This window comes from Nansenia antarctica (assembly GCF_963989245.1).
Source record: "Nansenia antarctica genome assembly, contig: SCAFFOLD_368, whole genome shotgun sequence".
Classification (NCBI taxonomy): Eukaryota; Metazoa; Chordata; class Actinopteri; order Argentiniformes; family Microstomatidae; genus Nansenia; species Nansenia antarctica.
Window position 1 is genome coordinate 15,001 of NW_027663122.1, and position 17,500 is coordinate 32,500.

At 48.7% G+C, this 17,500-nt stretch overlaps 1 protein-coding gene and 1 pseudogene across 2 annotated transcripts in view; both read left to right on the forward strand.

Moving 5' to 3' along the window:
- Positions 1-9,593, forward strand: part of LOC308175275 (ras-related protein Rab-14-like) — a 13,280-nt gene extending 3,687 nt beyond the window's left edge. Inside the window, exons 4-8 of the mRNA XM_080550971.1 lie at positions 916-1,093; positions 1,319-1,385; positions 7,405-7,492; positions 8,149-8,179; positions 8,427-9,593. Of these exons, the coding sequence (XP_080407097.1) occupies positions 916-1,093; positions 1,319-1,385; positions 7,405-7,492; positions 8,149-8,179; positions 8,427-8,604 (542 nt within the window). The 3' untranslated portion in view covers positions 8,605-9,593. The remainder of the gene's footprint in view (positions 1-915; positions 1,094-1,318; positions 1,386-7,404; positions 7,493-8,148; positions 8,180-8,426) is intronic.
- A 3,485-nt stretch (positions 9,594-13,078) lies between these two features.
- Positions 13,079-17,500, forward strand: part of LOC308175276 (butyrophilin subfamily 1 member A1-like) — a 7,328-nt pseudogene continuing 2,906 nt past the window's right edge. The window contains exon 1 of the transcript in view: positions 13,079-13,457. The product of the transcript in view is annotated as a butyrophilin subfamily 1 member A1-like (transcript). The remainder of the gene's footprint in view (positions 13,458-17,500) is intronic.

Genomic DNA, 17,500 nt, shown 5'->3' on the forward strand with positions numbered 1-17,500 from the left:
GTGTGTATGTATGTGTGTGTGTATGTGTGTGTGTGTGTGTGTGTGTATGTGTGTGTATGTATGTGTGTGTGTGTGTATGTATGTGTGTGTGTGTGTGTGTCCTCCTGAGACACCTGCTTCCTCCTATACTGTGTCTCCTAAGATTTCTACTTCCCCCTATTGTACTGTTTCCCCCCCAAAAATCAGTTCTTTCCTCTTCTATCACGGAGACTGCCAATGGCCCCGGGCCTGAGCTGGATTACTCTTCCTGCTTCTTCTATCACTGCCAGTGGCCCCGGGCCTGAGCTGGATCACTCTTCCTGCTACGACTGGTGGACTGATGATTCACTTGCTTAGTCAAATGTATCGATTGTAAGTCGCTTTGGAATAAGGCGTCTGCTAAATGCCAAACATGTAAATGTAAATGTGTGTGTGTGTTTGTGTGTGGCCCCTGTGTGTGTGTGTGTGTGTGTCTGTCTGTCTGTCTGTGTCTGTGTGTGTGTGTCTGGTCCCTGTGTCTGTCTGTCTGTCCCCTGTCTATGTCTGTCTGTGTGTATCTGGTCTGTGTGTGTGTGTGTGTCTGTCCCCTGTGTGTGTGTGTGTGTGTGTCTGTCCCCTGTGTGTGTGTGTCTGTCCCCTGTGTGTGTGTGTGTGTGTGTGTGTGTGTGTCTGTCCCCTGTGTGTGTGTGTGTGTGTCTGTCCCCTGTGTGTGTGTGTGTGTGTGTGTGTCTGTCCCCTGTGTGTGTGTGTGTGTGTGTGTGTGTGTGTCTGTCCCCTGTGTGTGTGTGTGTGTGTGTGTGTGTGTCTGTCCCCTGTGTGTGTGTGTGTGTCTGTCCCCTGTGTGTGTGTGTGTGTGTGTGTCTGTCCCCTGTGTGTGTGTGTGTGTGTGTCTGTCCCCTGTGTGTGTGTGTGTCTGTCCCCTGTGTGTGTGTGTAGTCATGGCGGACTGCCCCCACACCATCGGGGTGGAGTTTGGCACCAGGATCATGGAGGTCAGCAGCCAGAAGGTGAAGCTGCAGATCTGGGACACGGCCGGGCAGGAGCGCTTCAGAGCCGTGACGAGGTCCTACTACAGGGGGGCCGCGGGCGCGCTGATGGTCTATGACATCACCAGGTACACACACACACACACACACACACACACACACCTAGCTCCTACTACAAGGGGGCCGCGAGGGCGCTGATGGTCTACGACATCACCAGGTACACACACACACACACACATACACACACACACACACACACACACACACACACACACACACACACACACACAGGGACCAGACACTCACCCCCCCCCCTCTGTGTGTTGCCATGGTGACCTGCTGCGTGTGTTCAGGAGGAGCACCTACAACCACCTGAGCAGCTGGCTGACCGACGCTCGCAACCTCACCAACCCCAACACTGTGAGTACCTGACCCCTGACCCCTGACCTGACCCTGACCTGACCTCACCAACCCCAACACTGTGAGTACCTGACCCCTGACCCTAACCTGACCTGACCCTGACCTGACCTCACCAACCCCAACACTGTGAGTACCTGACCCCTGACCCTAACCTGACCTGACCCTGACCTGACCTCACTAACCCCAACACTGTGAGTACCTGACCCCTGACCCTAACCTGACCTGACCCTGACCTGACCTCACTAACCCCAACACTGTGAGTACCTGACCCCTGACCCTGACCTGACCTCACCAACCCCAACACTGTGAGTACCTGACCCCTGACCCTAACCTGACCTGACCCTGACCTGACCTCACCAACCCCAACACTGTGAGTACCTGACCCCTGACCCTAACCTGACCCCTGACCCTAACCTGACCTGACCTCACCAACCCCAACACTGTGAGTACCTGACCCCTGACCCTGACCTGACCTGACCTCACCAACCCCAACACTGTGAGTACCTGACCCCTGACCCTAACCTGACCTGACCCTGACCTCACCAACCCCAACACTGTGAGTACCTGACCCCTGACCCTAACCTGACCTGACCCTGACCTGACCTCACCAACCCCAACACTGTGAGTACCTGACCCCTGACCCTAACCTGACCTGACCCTGACCTGACCTCACCAACCCCAACACTGTGAGTACCTGACCCCTGACCCTAACCTGACCTGACCCTGACCTGACCTCACTAACCCCAACACTGTGAGTACCTGACCCCTGACCCTGACCTGACCCTGACCTGACCTCACCAACCCCAACACTGTGAGTACCTGACCCCTGACCCCTGACCTGACCCTGACCTGACCTCACCAACCCCAACACTGTGAGTACCTGACCCCTGACCTGACCCTGACCTGACCTCACCAACCCCAACACTGTGAGTACCTGACCCCTGACCCTAACCTGACCCTGACCTCACCTCACCAACCCCAACACTGTGAGTACCTGACCCCTGACCTGACCTGACCCTGACCTCACCAACCCCAACACTGTGAGTACCTGACCCCTGACCCTAACCTGACCCCTGACCCTGACCTGACCTCACCAACCCCAACACTGTGAGTACCTGACCCCTGACCCTGACCTGACCTCACCAACCCCAACACTGTGAGTACCTGACCCCTGACCCTGACCTGACCTCACCAACCCCAACACTGTGAGTACCTGACCCCTGACCCTAACCTGACCTGACCCTGACCTGACCTCACCAACCCCAACACTGTGAGTACCTGACCCCTGACCCTGACCTGACCCCTGACCTGACCTCACCAACCCCAACACTGTGAGTACCTGACCCCTGACCCTAACCTGACCTGACCCTGACCTGACCTCACCAACCCCAACACTGTGAGTACCTGACCCCTGACCCTAACCTGACCTGACCCTGACCTGACCTCACCAACCCCAACACTGTGAGTACCTGACCCCTGACCCTAACCTGACCTGACCCTGACCTGACCTCACCAACCCCAACACTGTGAGTACCTGACCCCTGACCTGACCCCTGACCTGACCTCACCAACCCCAACACTGTGAGTACCTGACCCCTGACCCTAACCTGACCTGACCCCACCAACCCCAACACTGTGAGTACCTGACCCCTGACCCTAACCTGACCTGACCCTGACCTGACCTCACCAACCCCAACACTGTGAGTACCTGACCCCTGACCCTAACCTGACCTGACCCTGACCTGACCTCACCAACCCCAACACTGTGAGTACCTGACCCCTGACCCTAACCTGACCCCTGACCCTGACCTGACCTCACCAACCCCAACACTGTGAGTACCTGACCCCTGACCCTAACCTGACCCTGACCTGACCTCACCAACCCCAACACTGTGAGTACCTGACCCCTGACCTGACCTGACCCTGACCTGACCTCACCAACCCCAACACTGTGAGTACCTGACCCTAACCTGACCCCTGACCCTGACCTGACCTCACCAACCCCAACACTGTGAGTACCTGACCCCTGACCCTGACCTGACCCTGACCTGACCTCACCAACCCCAACACTGTGAGTACCTGACCCCTGACCCTGACCTGACCTCACCAACCCCAACACTGTGAGTACCTGACCCCTGACCCTGACCTGACCCTGACCTGACCTCACCAACCCCAACACTGTGAGTACCTGACCCCTGACCCTAACCTGACCTGACCCTGACCTGACCTCACCAACCCCAACACTGTGAGTACCTGACCCCTGACCCTGACCTGACCCCTGACCTGACCTCACCAACCCCAACACTGTGAGTACCTGACCCCTGACCCTAACCTGACCTGACCCTGACCTGACCTCACCAACCCCAACACTGTGAGTACCTGACCCCTGACCCTAACCTGACCTGACCCTGACCTGACCTCACCAACCCCAACACTGTGAGTACCTGACCCCTGACCCTAACCTGACCTGACCCTGACCTGACCTCACCAACCCCAACACTGTGAGTACCTGACCCCTGACCCTAACCTGACCTGACCCTGACCTGACCTCACCAACCCCAACACTGTGAGTACCTGACCCCTGACCCTAACCTGACCTGACCCTGACCTGACCTCACCAACCCCAACACTGTGAGTACCTGACCCCTGACCCTAACCTGACCTGACCCTGACCTGACCTCACCAACCCCAACACTGTGAGTACCTGACCCCTGACCCTAACCTGACCCTGACCTGACCTCACCAACCCCAACACTGTGAGTACCTGACCCCTGACCCTAACCTGACCTGACCCTGACCTGACCTCACCAACCCCAACACTGTGAGTACCTGACCCCTGACCCTAACCTGACCTGACCCTGACCTGACCTCACCAACCCCAACACTGTGAGTACCTGACCCCTGACCCTAACCTGACCTGACCTCACCAACCCCAACACTGTGAGTACCTGACCCCTGACCCTAACCTGACCTGACCCTGACCTGACCTCACCAACCCCAACACTGTGAGTACCTGACCCTAACCTGACCTGACCCTGACCTGACCTCACTAACCCCAACACTGTGAGTACCTGACCCTAACCTGACCTGACCCTGACCTGACCTCACCAACCCCAACACTGTGAGTACCTGACCCCTGACCCTAACCTGACCTGACCCTGACCTGACCTCACCAACCCCAACACTGTGAGTACCTGACCCCTGACCCTAACCTGACCTGACCCTGACCTCACCAACCCCAACACTGTGAGTACCTGACCCCTGACCCTAACCTGACCTGACCCTGACCTGACCTCACCAACCCCAACACTGTGAGTACCTGACCCCTGACCCTAACCTGACCTGACCCTGACCTGACCTCACCAACCCCAACACTGTGAGTACCTGACCCCTGACCCTAACCTGACCCCTGACCCTAACCTGACCTGACCCTGACCTGACCTCACTAACCCCAACACTGTGAGTACCTGACCCCTGACCCTGACTAACCCTGACTAAGCCTGACCCTGACCCTGACTAACCCTGACTAACCAAAAAAGGTCTTAAATTTGACTTGTTGAAACTTGTAGGAACCCTGTATTAATCAACATGCTATTAATCAATACCGTATTAACCAATATTCTATTAATCAATACCGTATTAACCAATACTCAATTAATCAATACCGTATTAACCAACACTCTATTAATCAATACCGTATTAACCAACACTCTATTAACTCTTTGACCGCCAAACCCGGAAAATTCCGTGTTTTATGATAGAACGCTTGGCCGCCAATAACGGAATATTCCGGGTTTCAGAGTTATCACTGCCAGTCGCTAGGGGGCGCTGTTATGCATCGTTTGACCAAGTATTACACATGTCCATCCTTCACCAAGCCAACAGGAATTTTCAGGAAAACTGCGCAGCTGTTTCCCAGTGCGTAATAAGCGGGATTATCAAATCACAGTCGCGCCACTTTTTCCCCAAAGATGCCGCGGCCTAAAAGCTATTCAGCAGCTGAAATAGCAAAATTTGTCATGTCCAAACTGTGGGACTCAGACCGACAGGTTTTTGATGAGGCAGGCGATTTACTTTACGACCGTAATAGTGACTTTGAGCCGGAGGACAGTGTGACGCGAAAGACGGAGACGCAGGGGAACGGCGGTGTAGAAGATGATGGACAAGGTAAGACAATTCACTGAATAAAGAGTACAGCAATGTGCAATATTATCATACAGTAACGTTGGGTCAACGTTATAAACGTTATCCCTCTGGAGTCGGCAAGACCGGAGGCGGTTTTGGAAAAAAAAAGTGAGTCTTTTAGAGACTCTCTCTTCATGTGCAAATGGCTCCAGTTCTGACGTTAGTAACAATATTACTAAAACGATATTTTTTGCTATTTAGATGTTGGATGTATTTTGTCAACAGTACATAGCCAAGAGTTTGCTGCACAACTTAGTTTTATAACATAGTTTTAGCTAGTGTTATACTAATTCAAATTATTTACACATCAAACAGTGCACAGTGCTAAGCGTCGAAGACGAATTAGGCGCGGCGCTGTGAATGAAGCGGGAACATCAGGACCAGCGAGGGCTGCAAGCCCCCCCTCGTTGGATGCAAGTCAGTGACTCGTCACATTCCCTTGCTAGAGGTAAGACACATCTCTACCAGCTGGTGCGGGCGGGAATATAGTTTTAGTTAGTGTTATACTAATTCTAATGATTTACACATCAAACAGCGCACAGTGCTAAGCCTTCAAGCCCCCCCCCCCTGTCGGATTCAGATTCAGACCCGGGTTCAGACCTAGATTGGACCCGAAGTGCAAGGTCACGTTCCCCTGTCCAAGGTAACACACAGAAAATGGTCAGATCATTTTATTGTATATTTCTACCAGCTACATTGTCTTATTAACTGTTTTATCTATTTACCTGTTATATTTGCTTTTATTCATTGTAATTTTTATTTTCTTACTATGCTCCTCTTGCTGTATTTTTAAATAATACATGTAAAGCACTTTGAATTGCCCCTGTTGTATGAAATGTGCTATACAAATAAACTTGCCTTGCCTTACAGGCAAGTTTACATGATTATTTTCAAATGCGTCACATGTATAAAAATAAACACATTCTTTTATCTTCTCAAAATATCCATTACTACTGATCCTGTTCATAATGAATATTAGAAAATTAACATAACATGTAGGACTAAATGGCTCCTACAATGAGATTCATTTTGTGTATTATAGTTTTATAATGGGTCAAACGGGTCTTGGGGGTGAAAATAAACAGTTTTTCACAAAAACACGTTTTTCTCTGTTTTTTGTCCGAAAAGTAGTTTTTTGATGAAAATGACCAACATTGAAGTGTTCACTGAACATGCTAGGAAGAAGATATAATCAAACTTGTTTTTTTGTGTGCAAGAAGAAGGTCTCTTCTTTCTTCTGATGTATTCAGTGTTTACATATTCATAGAACAGAATATTCTGGGAATTTTTGAAGATGAGTCAAAATGATCAAAAAGGCTGGCGCTGGCTGGCAACTTTTTCAGAAAACTCTGGCGGTGAAAGAGTTAATCAATACCGTATTAACCAACACGCTATTAATCAATACCGTATTAACCAACACGCTATTAACCAACACCTTACAGGGTTCGACAGTAACGCTGTTCAACTTTTTTTTTTGCCTGGAGCAAGAAAAACAATCGCCGGGTTTGTTTGCTTGCTCTGTTTACCTGTGTGCAGGAAGAACAACAGACGGCGCAGGCGCCAGACCAGACTAGATGATGGTGGAGTGAAGATATTATCAAAGCGATGCGACGGGTGATGGACAGGCGCGTACGCTTTGATAATATCTTCACTCCACCATCATCTAGTCTGGTCTGGCGCCTGCGCCGTCTGTTGTTCTTCCTGCACACAGGTAAACACATCCAGGATCAGCAGCGTCGTCGGGCGCAAACAAACCCGGCGATTGTTTTTCTTGCTCCAGGCAAAAAAAAATATACCTCATGAATCAAGACCTTATCTGCTGTACCTGTGTCAGGTGATCATCCTGATCGGTAACAAGGCGGACCTGGAGGCCCAGAGGGACGTCACCTATGAGGAGGCCAAGCAGTTCGCTGAGGAGAACGGTGAGTCTGACCCCTGACCTCTGACCTGTATACAGACCTGCCTGTCTGTGTCTGTCTGTCTGTCTGTCTGTCTGTGTCTGTCTGTGTCTGTCTGTCTGTGTCTGTCTGTCTGTGTCTGTCTGTGTCTGTCTGTCTGTCTGTGTCTGTCTGTGTCTGCCTGTCTGTGTCTGTCTGTGTCTGTCTGTGTCTGTCTGTGTCTGTGTCTGTCTGTCTGCCTGCCTGTCTGTCTGCCTGTCTGTCTATCTATCTATCTATCTGTCTGACTCTCTGCCTGCCTGTCTGTCTGTCTGTCTGTCTGTCTGCCTCTCTGTCTGTCTGTCTGCCTGTCTGTCTGCCTGTCTGTCTGTCTGTCTATCTATCTGTCTGACTGTCTGCCTGTCTGTCTGTCTGTCTGCCTCTCTGCCTGCCTGTCTGTCTGCCTGTCTGTCTGTCTGTCTGCCTCTCTGTCTGCCTGCCTGCCTGTCTGCCTGCCTGTCTGTCTGTCTGTCTGCCTCTCTGTCTGCCTGCCTGTCTGTCTGCCTGTCTGTCTGTCTGCCTCTCTGTCTGCCTGCCTGTCTGCCTGCCTGTCTGTCTGCCTGTCTGTCTGTCTGTCTGTCTGTCTGCCTGTTGTGTATACTCCGCCCCCTGTTGACTCCTCCCTCTTGTTTGTTCTGCAGGGCTGCTGTTCCTGGAGGCCAGTGCAAAGACGTGAGTCAACACTGCTGTCTTCTAGAAGGTTCTAGACCACTACAGACCACTCCCCCTGGTTCTAGACCACTACAGACCACTCCCCCTGGTTCTAGACCACTACAGACCACTCCTCTTGTCTTCTAGGTGGTTCTAGACCACTCCTCCTGTCTTCTAGAAGGGGTTCTAGACCACTGGTCTCTCTCCACAATGGGTTCCGTGTGGTGTTGGTGTGTCTGAGCGGTGCTGTTCCCCTCCCGTCCTGCAGGGGGGAGAACGTGGAGGACGCCTTCCTGGAGGCGGCCAAGAAGATCTACCAGAACATCCAGGACGGCAGCCTGGACCTGAACGCGGCGGAGTCGGGGGTGCAGCACAAGCCCTCCGCCCCCCAGGGAGGAAGGCTCAGCAGCGAGCCCCAGCCCCAGAAGGAGGGCTGCAGCTGCTAATGACCTGGCCTGACCCCCCTGACCTCCCCTGACCTCTGACCCTCCTCTGACCCGCCCCTGACCTCCTCTGACCTCCCCACCCACCCACAGCTGAACTCATCGTCCCCTCTCTCTTTCGTTCCATCTCTCACTCTCTCTCTCTCACTCTTCATCATTCTATGCCTCTCCCCCACATCCCCCCCCCCCTCACATACACACATCATGACTGACTGGTTGACTGGCTGGTTGGCTGACTGACTGACTGACTGATTGGTTGGCTGGTTGACTGACTGGTTGACTGACTGACTGGTTGGCTGGTAGAAACCTTGAAGAACCATCAATGATACGATGCACCTCTCTGGTGTTTTAAATGTAGTTCTATTTTAATTAAGTTATTAAATGCTGTTTATTACTGATTGACATGACGGTCTGTGAGATGTTGAGCTTATAGACGCCGGCTTCTTCAAAGAGAAAGGGTGCATGATCCACCAGGTAGGATCTTTTCGAATAAGTTGGATGCACTTTTTTTTTTTTTGATTTACCAAGATTTGATTTACCAAGATTTTGATTTTACCCTTTTATCTTTTTTTGTAAACAAATCTCTACGTTTGCGTACGAGCATGTGACCAGACGACCTCTGAGGTGCCTCCTCGCTCTCATGACCTTTGACCTGGCGACCTGGACCACCTGAACCTTCACAAGCAGTGTCCCCCCCCAGCCCTGACCACATCCTCTCTCTCTGTCTCTCTCTCTCTCTGTGTCTCTGTCTCTCTGTCTCTCTCTGTCTCTGTCTCTCTCTCTCTCTGTGTCTCTCTGTGTCTCTCTGTCTCTCTCTGTCTCTCTGTCTCTCTCTCTCTCTCTCTCTGTGTCTCTCTGTCTCTCTCTCTCTCTCCCCCTCCCTCTCTGTGTCTCTCTCTCTTTCTCCCTCTCTCTCTCTCTGTCTCTCTCTCTCTCTCTCTCTCTCTCTCTTTGGGATTGATTTGTTTTGCCTTATTTAGTGGGATTTGTGATGCAGACTAAAAGCTCCGATCAGATTTCTCACATTAACTTCCTGTTTCCTGTCCTGAGTTAGAGGAAGTGGTCTGGAGGCTGGGGGAGGCTGGGGGAGGCTGGGGGAGGCAGACATGGGAGGAGGAGCTTGTTGTGATGCATGCAATGGGATGAGGAATTACAATGAGTCTGTTCTCCAATGTCAGCCTCCCCCAGCCTCCCCCTAGCCCCTACACCCTAGCCCCTACACCCTAGCCCCTACACCCTAGCCCCTACACCCTAGCCCCTACACCCTAGCCCCTACTCCCTATCCCCTACACCCTACTCCCTATCCACTACACCCTAGCCCCTACTCCCTATCCCCTACACCCTACTCCCTATCCCCTACACCCTAGCCCCTACTCCCTATCCCCTACACCCTACTCCCTATCCCCTACACCCTAGCCCCTACTCCCTATCCCCTACACCCTACTCCCTATCCCCTACACCCTAGCCCCTACACGCTAGCCCCTACACCCTAGCCCCTACACCCTAGCTCCTACACCCTAGCCCCTACACCCTAGCTCCTACACCCTAGCCCCTACACCCTAGCCCCTACACCCTAGCTCCTACACCCTAGCCCCTACACCCTAGCCCCTACACCCTAGCCCCTACACCCTAGCCCCTACACCCTAGCCCCTACACCCTAGCTCCTACACCCTAGCCCCTACACCCTAGCCCCTACACCCTAGCCCCTAGACCCTAGCCCCTACACCCTAGCCCCTACACCCTAGCCCCTACACCCTAGCCCCTACACCCTAGCCCCTACACCCTAGCCCCTAGACCCTAGCCCCTACACCCTAGCCCCTACACCCTAGCCCCTGCACCCTAGCCCCTACACCCTAGCCCCTACACCCTAGCCCCTACACCCTAGCTCCTACACCCTAGCCCCTAGACCCTAGCCCCTACACCCTAGCTCCTACTCCCTAGCCCCTACACCCTAGCCCCTGCACCCTAGCCCCTACACCCTAGCCCCTACACCCTAGCCCCTACACCCTAGCCCCTACACCCTAGGCCCTACCCCCTAGCTAATGCTAGGGAGCTAGGTGCCAGGGGTTCAGGCTAATGCTAGGTTGCTAGGTGCCAGGGGTTCAGGCTAATGCTAGGTTGCTAGGTGCCAGGGGTTCCGCTACGTTTTCCTTCTTTTATTTTTTTTAAATTTTATTTTCTTCTTCTTTTAAAATCATTCCAGAGTTTATCTTCCCTGACCTGACTGGAGCGTGTGACCCCTGACCCCTGACCCGGGGTCTTAGTGGGTCTGGACCTGACCCGACAGTCTCTCAGCCTGAAGGAGAAGTTCTCCCCTCGACAGAACCTCCATAACCTAGTCCTCTAATCCAACTGACGCTGGTTTTATTTTCATATTTGTACATTTTCTTTATATTATTATTATTGTTGTTGTTGTTGTGAATCTTGAGCGCTGTTTCCATCATATCAGATAATCCAATAATCTGCACCTCCCTTCCCGCCTGACGAGACCTCCTGTTGTCACCATGACTACAGTGTGTGTGTGTGTGTGTGTGTGTGTGTGTGTGTGTGTGTGTGTGCGTGTGTGCGCGTGTGCGTGTGTGTGCGTGTGCGCGCGTGTGTGTGTGCGCGTGTGTGCACGTGTGTGTGCGTGTGCGTTTTACCAACGCCCGACTGTAGTCATGCCAACCAGCCGGCTGTATCACGTGACCACGCCATCTGGCTCCTCCTCCTTATTTATAATCTGGCGCCCAGCTCCTCTCACCTGTACTGTTCATTTTATTGACCATAATGCAATTGATCATATTTGTAAATAAAGTACATACAGTGACGTCTGACGTCTGTGTTCTCTCTCTCTCCTGGATGGGGGGAGGCCAGGGGAGGATGGGGGAGGCCAGGGGAGGATGGGGGAGGCCAGGGGAGGATGGGGGAGGATGTGGGCTGACAGGCTGTGTCAGTTAGACAGGCTGTGGCAGTGAGACAGGCTGTGTCAGTGAGACAGTTAGACAGGCTGTGGCAGAGAGACAGTTAGACAGGCTGTGTCAGTGAGACAGTTAGACAGGCTGTGGCAGAGAGACAGTTAGACAGGCTGTGGCAGAGAGACAGTTAGACAGGCTGTGTCAGTGAGACAGTTAGACAGGCTGTGTCAGTGAGACAGTTAGACAGGCTGTGGCAGTGAGACAGTTAGACAGGCTGTGTCAGTGAGACAGGCTGTGTCAGTGAGACAGTTAGACAGGCTGTGTCAGTGAGACAGTTAGACAGGCTGTGTCAGTGAGACAGTTAGACAGGCTGTGTCAGTGAGACAGTGAGACAGGCTGTGTCAGTGAGACAGTGAGACAGGCTGTGTCAGTGAGACAGTTAGACAGGCTGTGGCAGTGAGACAGTTAGACAGGCTGTGTCAGTGAGACAGTGAGACAGGCTGTGGCAGTGAGACAGTTAGACAGGCTGTGTCAGTGAGACAGTGAGACAGGCTGTGTCAGTGAGACAGTGAGACAGGCTGTGTCAGTGAGACAGGCTGTGTCAGTGAGTCAGTTAGACAGGCTGTGGCAGAGACAGTTAGACAGGCTGTGTCAGTGAGACAGTTAGACAGGCTGTGTCAGTGAGACAGTTAGACAGGCTGTGTCAGTGAGACAGTGAGACAGGTTGTGTCAGTGAGACAGTGAGAGAGGTTGTGTCAGTCAGTCTATCCTGGTGATAGTTGCAGTAGATCTGCTAACTGTCTACCCTGGTGATTGTTGCAGTCGATCGGATTCATCCGGATGGGTCTAAATCAACAAGACCACTGACTTCCTGAAACTGTGCTTGGCCAATCACAAGTAAGGAACAATGAAGGGCGTGTCCTTCTCTGCTGCTTCCAGACGACTGTGATGCTTTAACTCTGAGCGTCTGTCTGACTGACACAGAAGGCCACTCCTACACCTGTCCATGTTTAACTAGATCTCACTCCTACAACCTTCTGCCCTTTGGCCCCCCCACACCCTCTTCTCTCTGACATGACGGCGTTTACATAAGGGGTTAAAGTTCATACGGATTACAGGATCACGCCATCAAGGTGAGTTCTCTCTGGAGATCTTAAACTTATAGAAACATGTAAACAACATCTCAAACTATAAAACCACTGACACACGTTGTGTTTCTAGGGTCAGTTGTGAGAAGCAAGGGAATGGCATTATGCTGCAGACAAACCGGTCAGTTCGCTACATGACTGAAGATAACAATGATATTCAACATCTACTTAACATGAGACACTTTCACATGTTTAAGTAACGCTGTGTATCCACTGCTATTACAGACTTTATTCATAAACAGCTATTTATAAACAGGCTGTCTTTTTTACCTGTCCGTCTGTCTCTTTAAATAAGAACCATAACAGTTGTCTTTTTAACGGTCTGTCTGTCTCTTTGGGCCATAATATCTATTAGACGCCCCATGCATTGCACCAGTAAGAGGTTCAGGGTCTATGATTCATACAGCTTTGGGATTGTCTCTTGCAGGAACGATGGTGACTCTATCAGCGTGTCTGTGGACTCTCCTGCTTCTCCTACAGAGAGCAGGCTCTCAGAGGTTTACGGTTCACTCTCCCTCACGTGTTGATGCTACGCGTGGTGATGACATCATCCTGCCCTGTCACCTCAAACCCAACATCAGTGCTGAGGACATGAGAGTGGAGTGGGTGAGACGCGACTTCTCAGACCCTCGCGTCCATCTTTACCTTGACGGCAGAGACCAGAATGAACATCAGATCTGGTCCTACAGAGGAAGGACATCGTTGTTTAAAGAGGAACTGAGGAGAGGCAACACCTCCTTGAAGCTGTCTAATGTCCAAGCTACTGATGATGAAACTTATACAGTACATGCTATATTGAGTCCCAGCCCTGGTATGAAGATTCTGCTATTCAACTCCATGTTAAAGCTTGATATGATGTGTTTTTTACATTGTGCTTAGGTAAACCCTAAATACTTTATCATTAGTGATTATCAGCAAGTTGTAACATTTGACTATTAAGAGTGAGCCAACCTCTCTCGCTGTATCAGCACAACTTGCAAACAGGCTTTTCTGTAATTGGACCTGGGCCAGATTTAGAGAGCACGGGTAGTAAGACCAGTATAGGTTACCAGTGGTCAGCAAGACAGAACAGCATGGACACAGGATGGAGACTTATTTGGGAACTGTTGTCAGTATATTTGGGAACGAACGGTCAGCTGACTGAGAGTCAGGTAACTGTTGACCGGAACGAACAAACCGTTATGGTATTGGAAAGAGGCGAAAGCCACATCTAACTTTAGTGGCAAGGTACAGCTGTTTCCGGTGTCAGCGGAAATCTAGGATATAAGCCCGCTGCAAAGTGTCATTCGGGGCGGGTCTCTCCTCCTTGCTTGCCGTGTGTTGAGAGGCTGCCCAGCGCTGTATGGAATAAACTTTATCTTAATTGTCTACTTGAGCAATCTATTAATTATTCACTTAACGGGGAAGGAACAAATCTAGGCCGCCGCCTATCATCTGACATTCACCTACTATCAATTGGCGTCTACGAACAGGATCAGCTTCAAAAGGTAGGAAATATCTAAACATATTGACTGCCTTCCCAGCTGAACAAAAAACCTGTAATTTTTTTCCTTGAATGAAGGAAAGAGGGATGAATTTGATGATGGGGGGGCTAATGACTAAATTGGACTAAATATTAAAGTTTGAGTATTGCTGTGTACATGAAGGTCATTAATCCACATATAGGATAATACGGTATAAAAGGACAGAGCTGCTAGGTGTCACTCTGGAAGAGATATACTGATACTGGATATTGATTAATTCATAAAAGAATTGATTAAACGGAATTGGGCATTCCGTGGGTTTTTATTTGTTTATCTGTAAAGTACAGACATGTGTTTATCTGTAAGGTACAGAAATGAGGTATTTGACAGGAAATAAGGTGAACTGCAGAGCACGCTTGAGTCAACAGAAATCAGAAGTAGAATGTTGATTAAGATGGTTAAATGAATAAGGTATTGACACGCAAGCGGTTATGGTATGTCATTTGAAGTATGATTTAAAGAAAGTGTTTATAAGAGGTCTAGTAATGTGGGTATATTCTGTAGAGAAACAGGATAATGAAAGATAAAGATCAGCGGTAATAAGACAGTTGTAGGACGATAAGAATTTGAAAAGATATGGTATTTGTGTTAATGTTACAGCGCAACAGATTTGAGTGACAAGATTGATTTATTGAGACAGGAGAGAACAGATGAGACGTGGATTTAAATGACCTTGATGAAACGCAATACAACAGACTGAATTAAAGTATATAACAAGGAATAAACACGAATTGGGTAACTATAAAGCTCTAACGAGACAATTTAGATAAAAGAATTCCTTTTTACTAACATTGTGTGCATTGTAATTAATCAAACATGGGTAATCAAACGTCTAGGACGGCAAATTGTGAGAAACGGATTATTAAGTATAAATCGGTCAGGGACTTGCCACGAGGGGAAAGGAAAGCTATTAAGAAACTATTGGAAATTGATCCACACATAATTGATATTCCGATAAAATACACTGATACAGTGACACCAAAAGGATGGATTTTACTTAAATTAGGACCATTCTATGCAGAACCATTTCTAACAAAGATTGCGGAATGGAGTGACGATAATTTCCCAAGTATCGGGAGTTTTGAAAAGAATAAACTAAAGATTATTGACGAATATTTGATATCGAACAAAAGCATTTGCGACCCATTATGGGATATTGATTACATGAAAGAAGTCTATCAAGCATGGGTAATAATGTCTAATCAATGGCCTGGTAATATTGTCAGAAAGAAGGAACACAATAGGTCTAACCCTATACCCAAGATAAAGGAGGTACAGAGCGTGTCTCCTCCTGTACAGGCGGAACAGGCTGAGCAGGCTGTGACACGCAGCGTGATCCAGGTGCAAGCGCCACTGCTAACTATAGAGGAGAAAGTCCTGTATAAACCATTAACCATATCTGACGTATCTGCAATCATAGTCGACGCACCCAGACCCTTGATTAACCCAAAAGGATTCATAAATTGGTATAAAACAATGTTGCTACATGGTAATTTGAATGGCACGGATTTAAGATACATTCTGATCACGTTAATGCCAGATGTTGAAATTGATACTTTGATAAATGCTTGTGAAACTTTGAATAAAAAAAATGATGGGCCATGTAGAGGAAAAACAATTAATGAACGATTCCCATGGTTTAAAAATGAACACAAGTTGACTCACATTGAACAATTAACCAAATTTCTAAACGAACATGCCAGCCAAAACCGTGATATCTCACAAATTCTGAACTGTAAACGTAAGCCTAATGAAACAATGTCTGACTTTGTAATCAGATTCCAAAATACCTGGAGAGAAAAGGCGAATTTGGAATTAGAGGACAAACCTAACGCATTCTTTACAAATATGATTCTAGATGGTATTGGAGACGATGCGAAAAACTTCAAATTATCAACACCAGACATTTTCTCAATGACACCAGCATTGATTGAAAAACGAATAAGGGAATTAGAAGCTTTGGGATTGTTTAATAAGCGACACCAACCACAAGTCTTGGAGCTTGCGCAATACACGGACCTAGAGGGATGGAATGAATACTAAGCATTGTGGGTAATGAAGTCTTACGTGAAGCATGTTGAGTGATTAGTTATAGGGAAATCATTGAGTTAAGTAATAATAATCCTTGTATTGATTAACATATTGTAAACAAATGATAAAGAGTGAAATGAATAACTATTGTATTTTCAGGACAAGCTAAATAGCTTAGCACGAACAGCAAAAAGTGGAAAGAGACGCGAGTGGTAGACTGCACCGAGCTGCACCAGAGACGACACTCTGAACCTACACTATTAATAGAACTGCCCTTGTAACCAAGACGCAGCCTCTGTGAAACAGACACACAGACGCATTCTTGCAGATAATACATAGAAGTATTTCTCATATACTTGTAAATGTAGTTGTCTCTTATTGTAATTATCATACAATTCTGCATTGACTCAGTAAACGTAACATTTGAATTTACTTAGTAAACAGAGACATGCATTGATGACTGTTGATGTTCAAACCAGCAAAGAGGAATATGTGACATTTTGATTGATGAATAATCCCGAACGGACAACACAACTCTTGCCAATTCTATCTCCTGACAGAACCAAGAAAATGCAGAGAAACTGAGCGACGGACTAAAAACGGGGGCGTTGCTGAGGGCCAATCTAACAGAAGTGGGGGCTGAAATGACAGTGAACGATTGAACCAGATGAGAGAAAGGGGAAACCACAAATGATAATTCTCTGTGTAACTGTAAATGAAAATGTTGTTTTTCTGTTTGGAAGCGGAAACATGATAATGACATGACAGACTACAGACTTTGATAAAGCAATTACACATACGAATATGACGGTACTTTACACAATCAACAGTGTTAATCGGCCAACAGCTGAATGCACGAGCATTACACATTGATGCAACATTTATGATAAAGAACCATTCACACTGACTCAAGAGTGTCTCTGATAAATCTACTAAAACCAACGGGTGATTGACTGAGAAATATTTGATTATAAGAGAGGGATAGAACATTTAAATGTTCACAGCAAATTTAAACCTTAATGCAAAATAAGCTTATACTGTACATAGACCAACGGGGAAGTATTCAAGACATCAGTTATGATTATGATCAGAATTTTTTAACATACGGGTAGAATAGAACCTATCTACCTCATTAAAAGTATGCTTAGTGGAATTGACTCAGATTGCACATTGACAGTGAATAAACTAAGCATTGAAGACTGATTTGGATATTAAAGGGACGGTTCACGGGTTTTCACAACACACGTCCTAGTTTGATACCCATGGCATGAACTTCAAATGACAAATCCTTTTGTTTCCT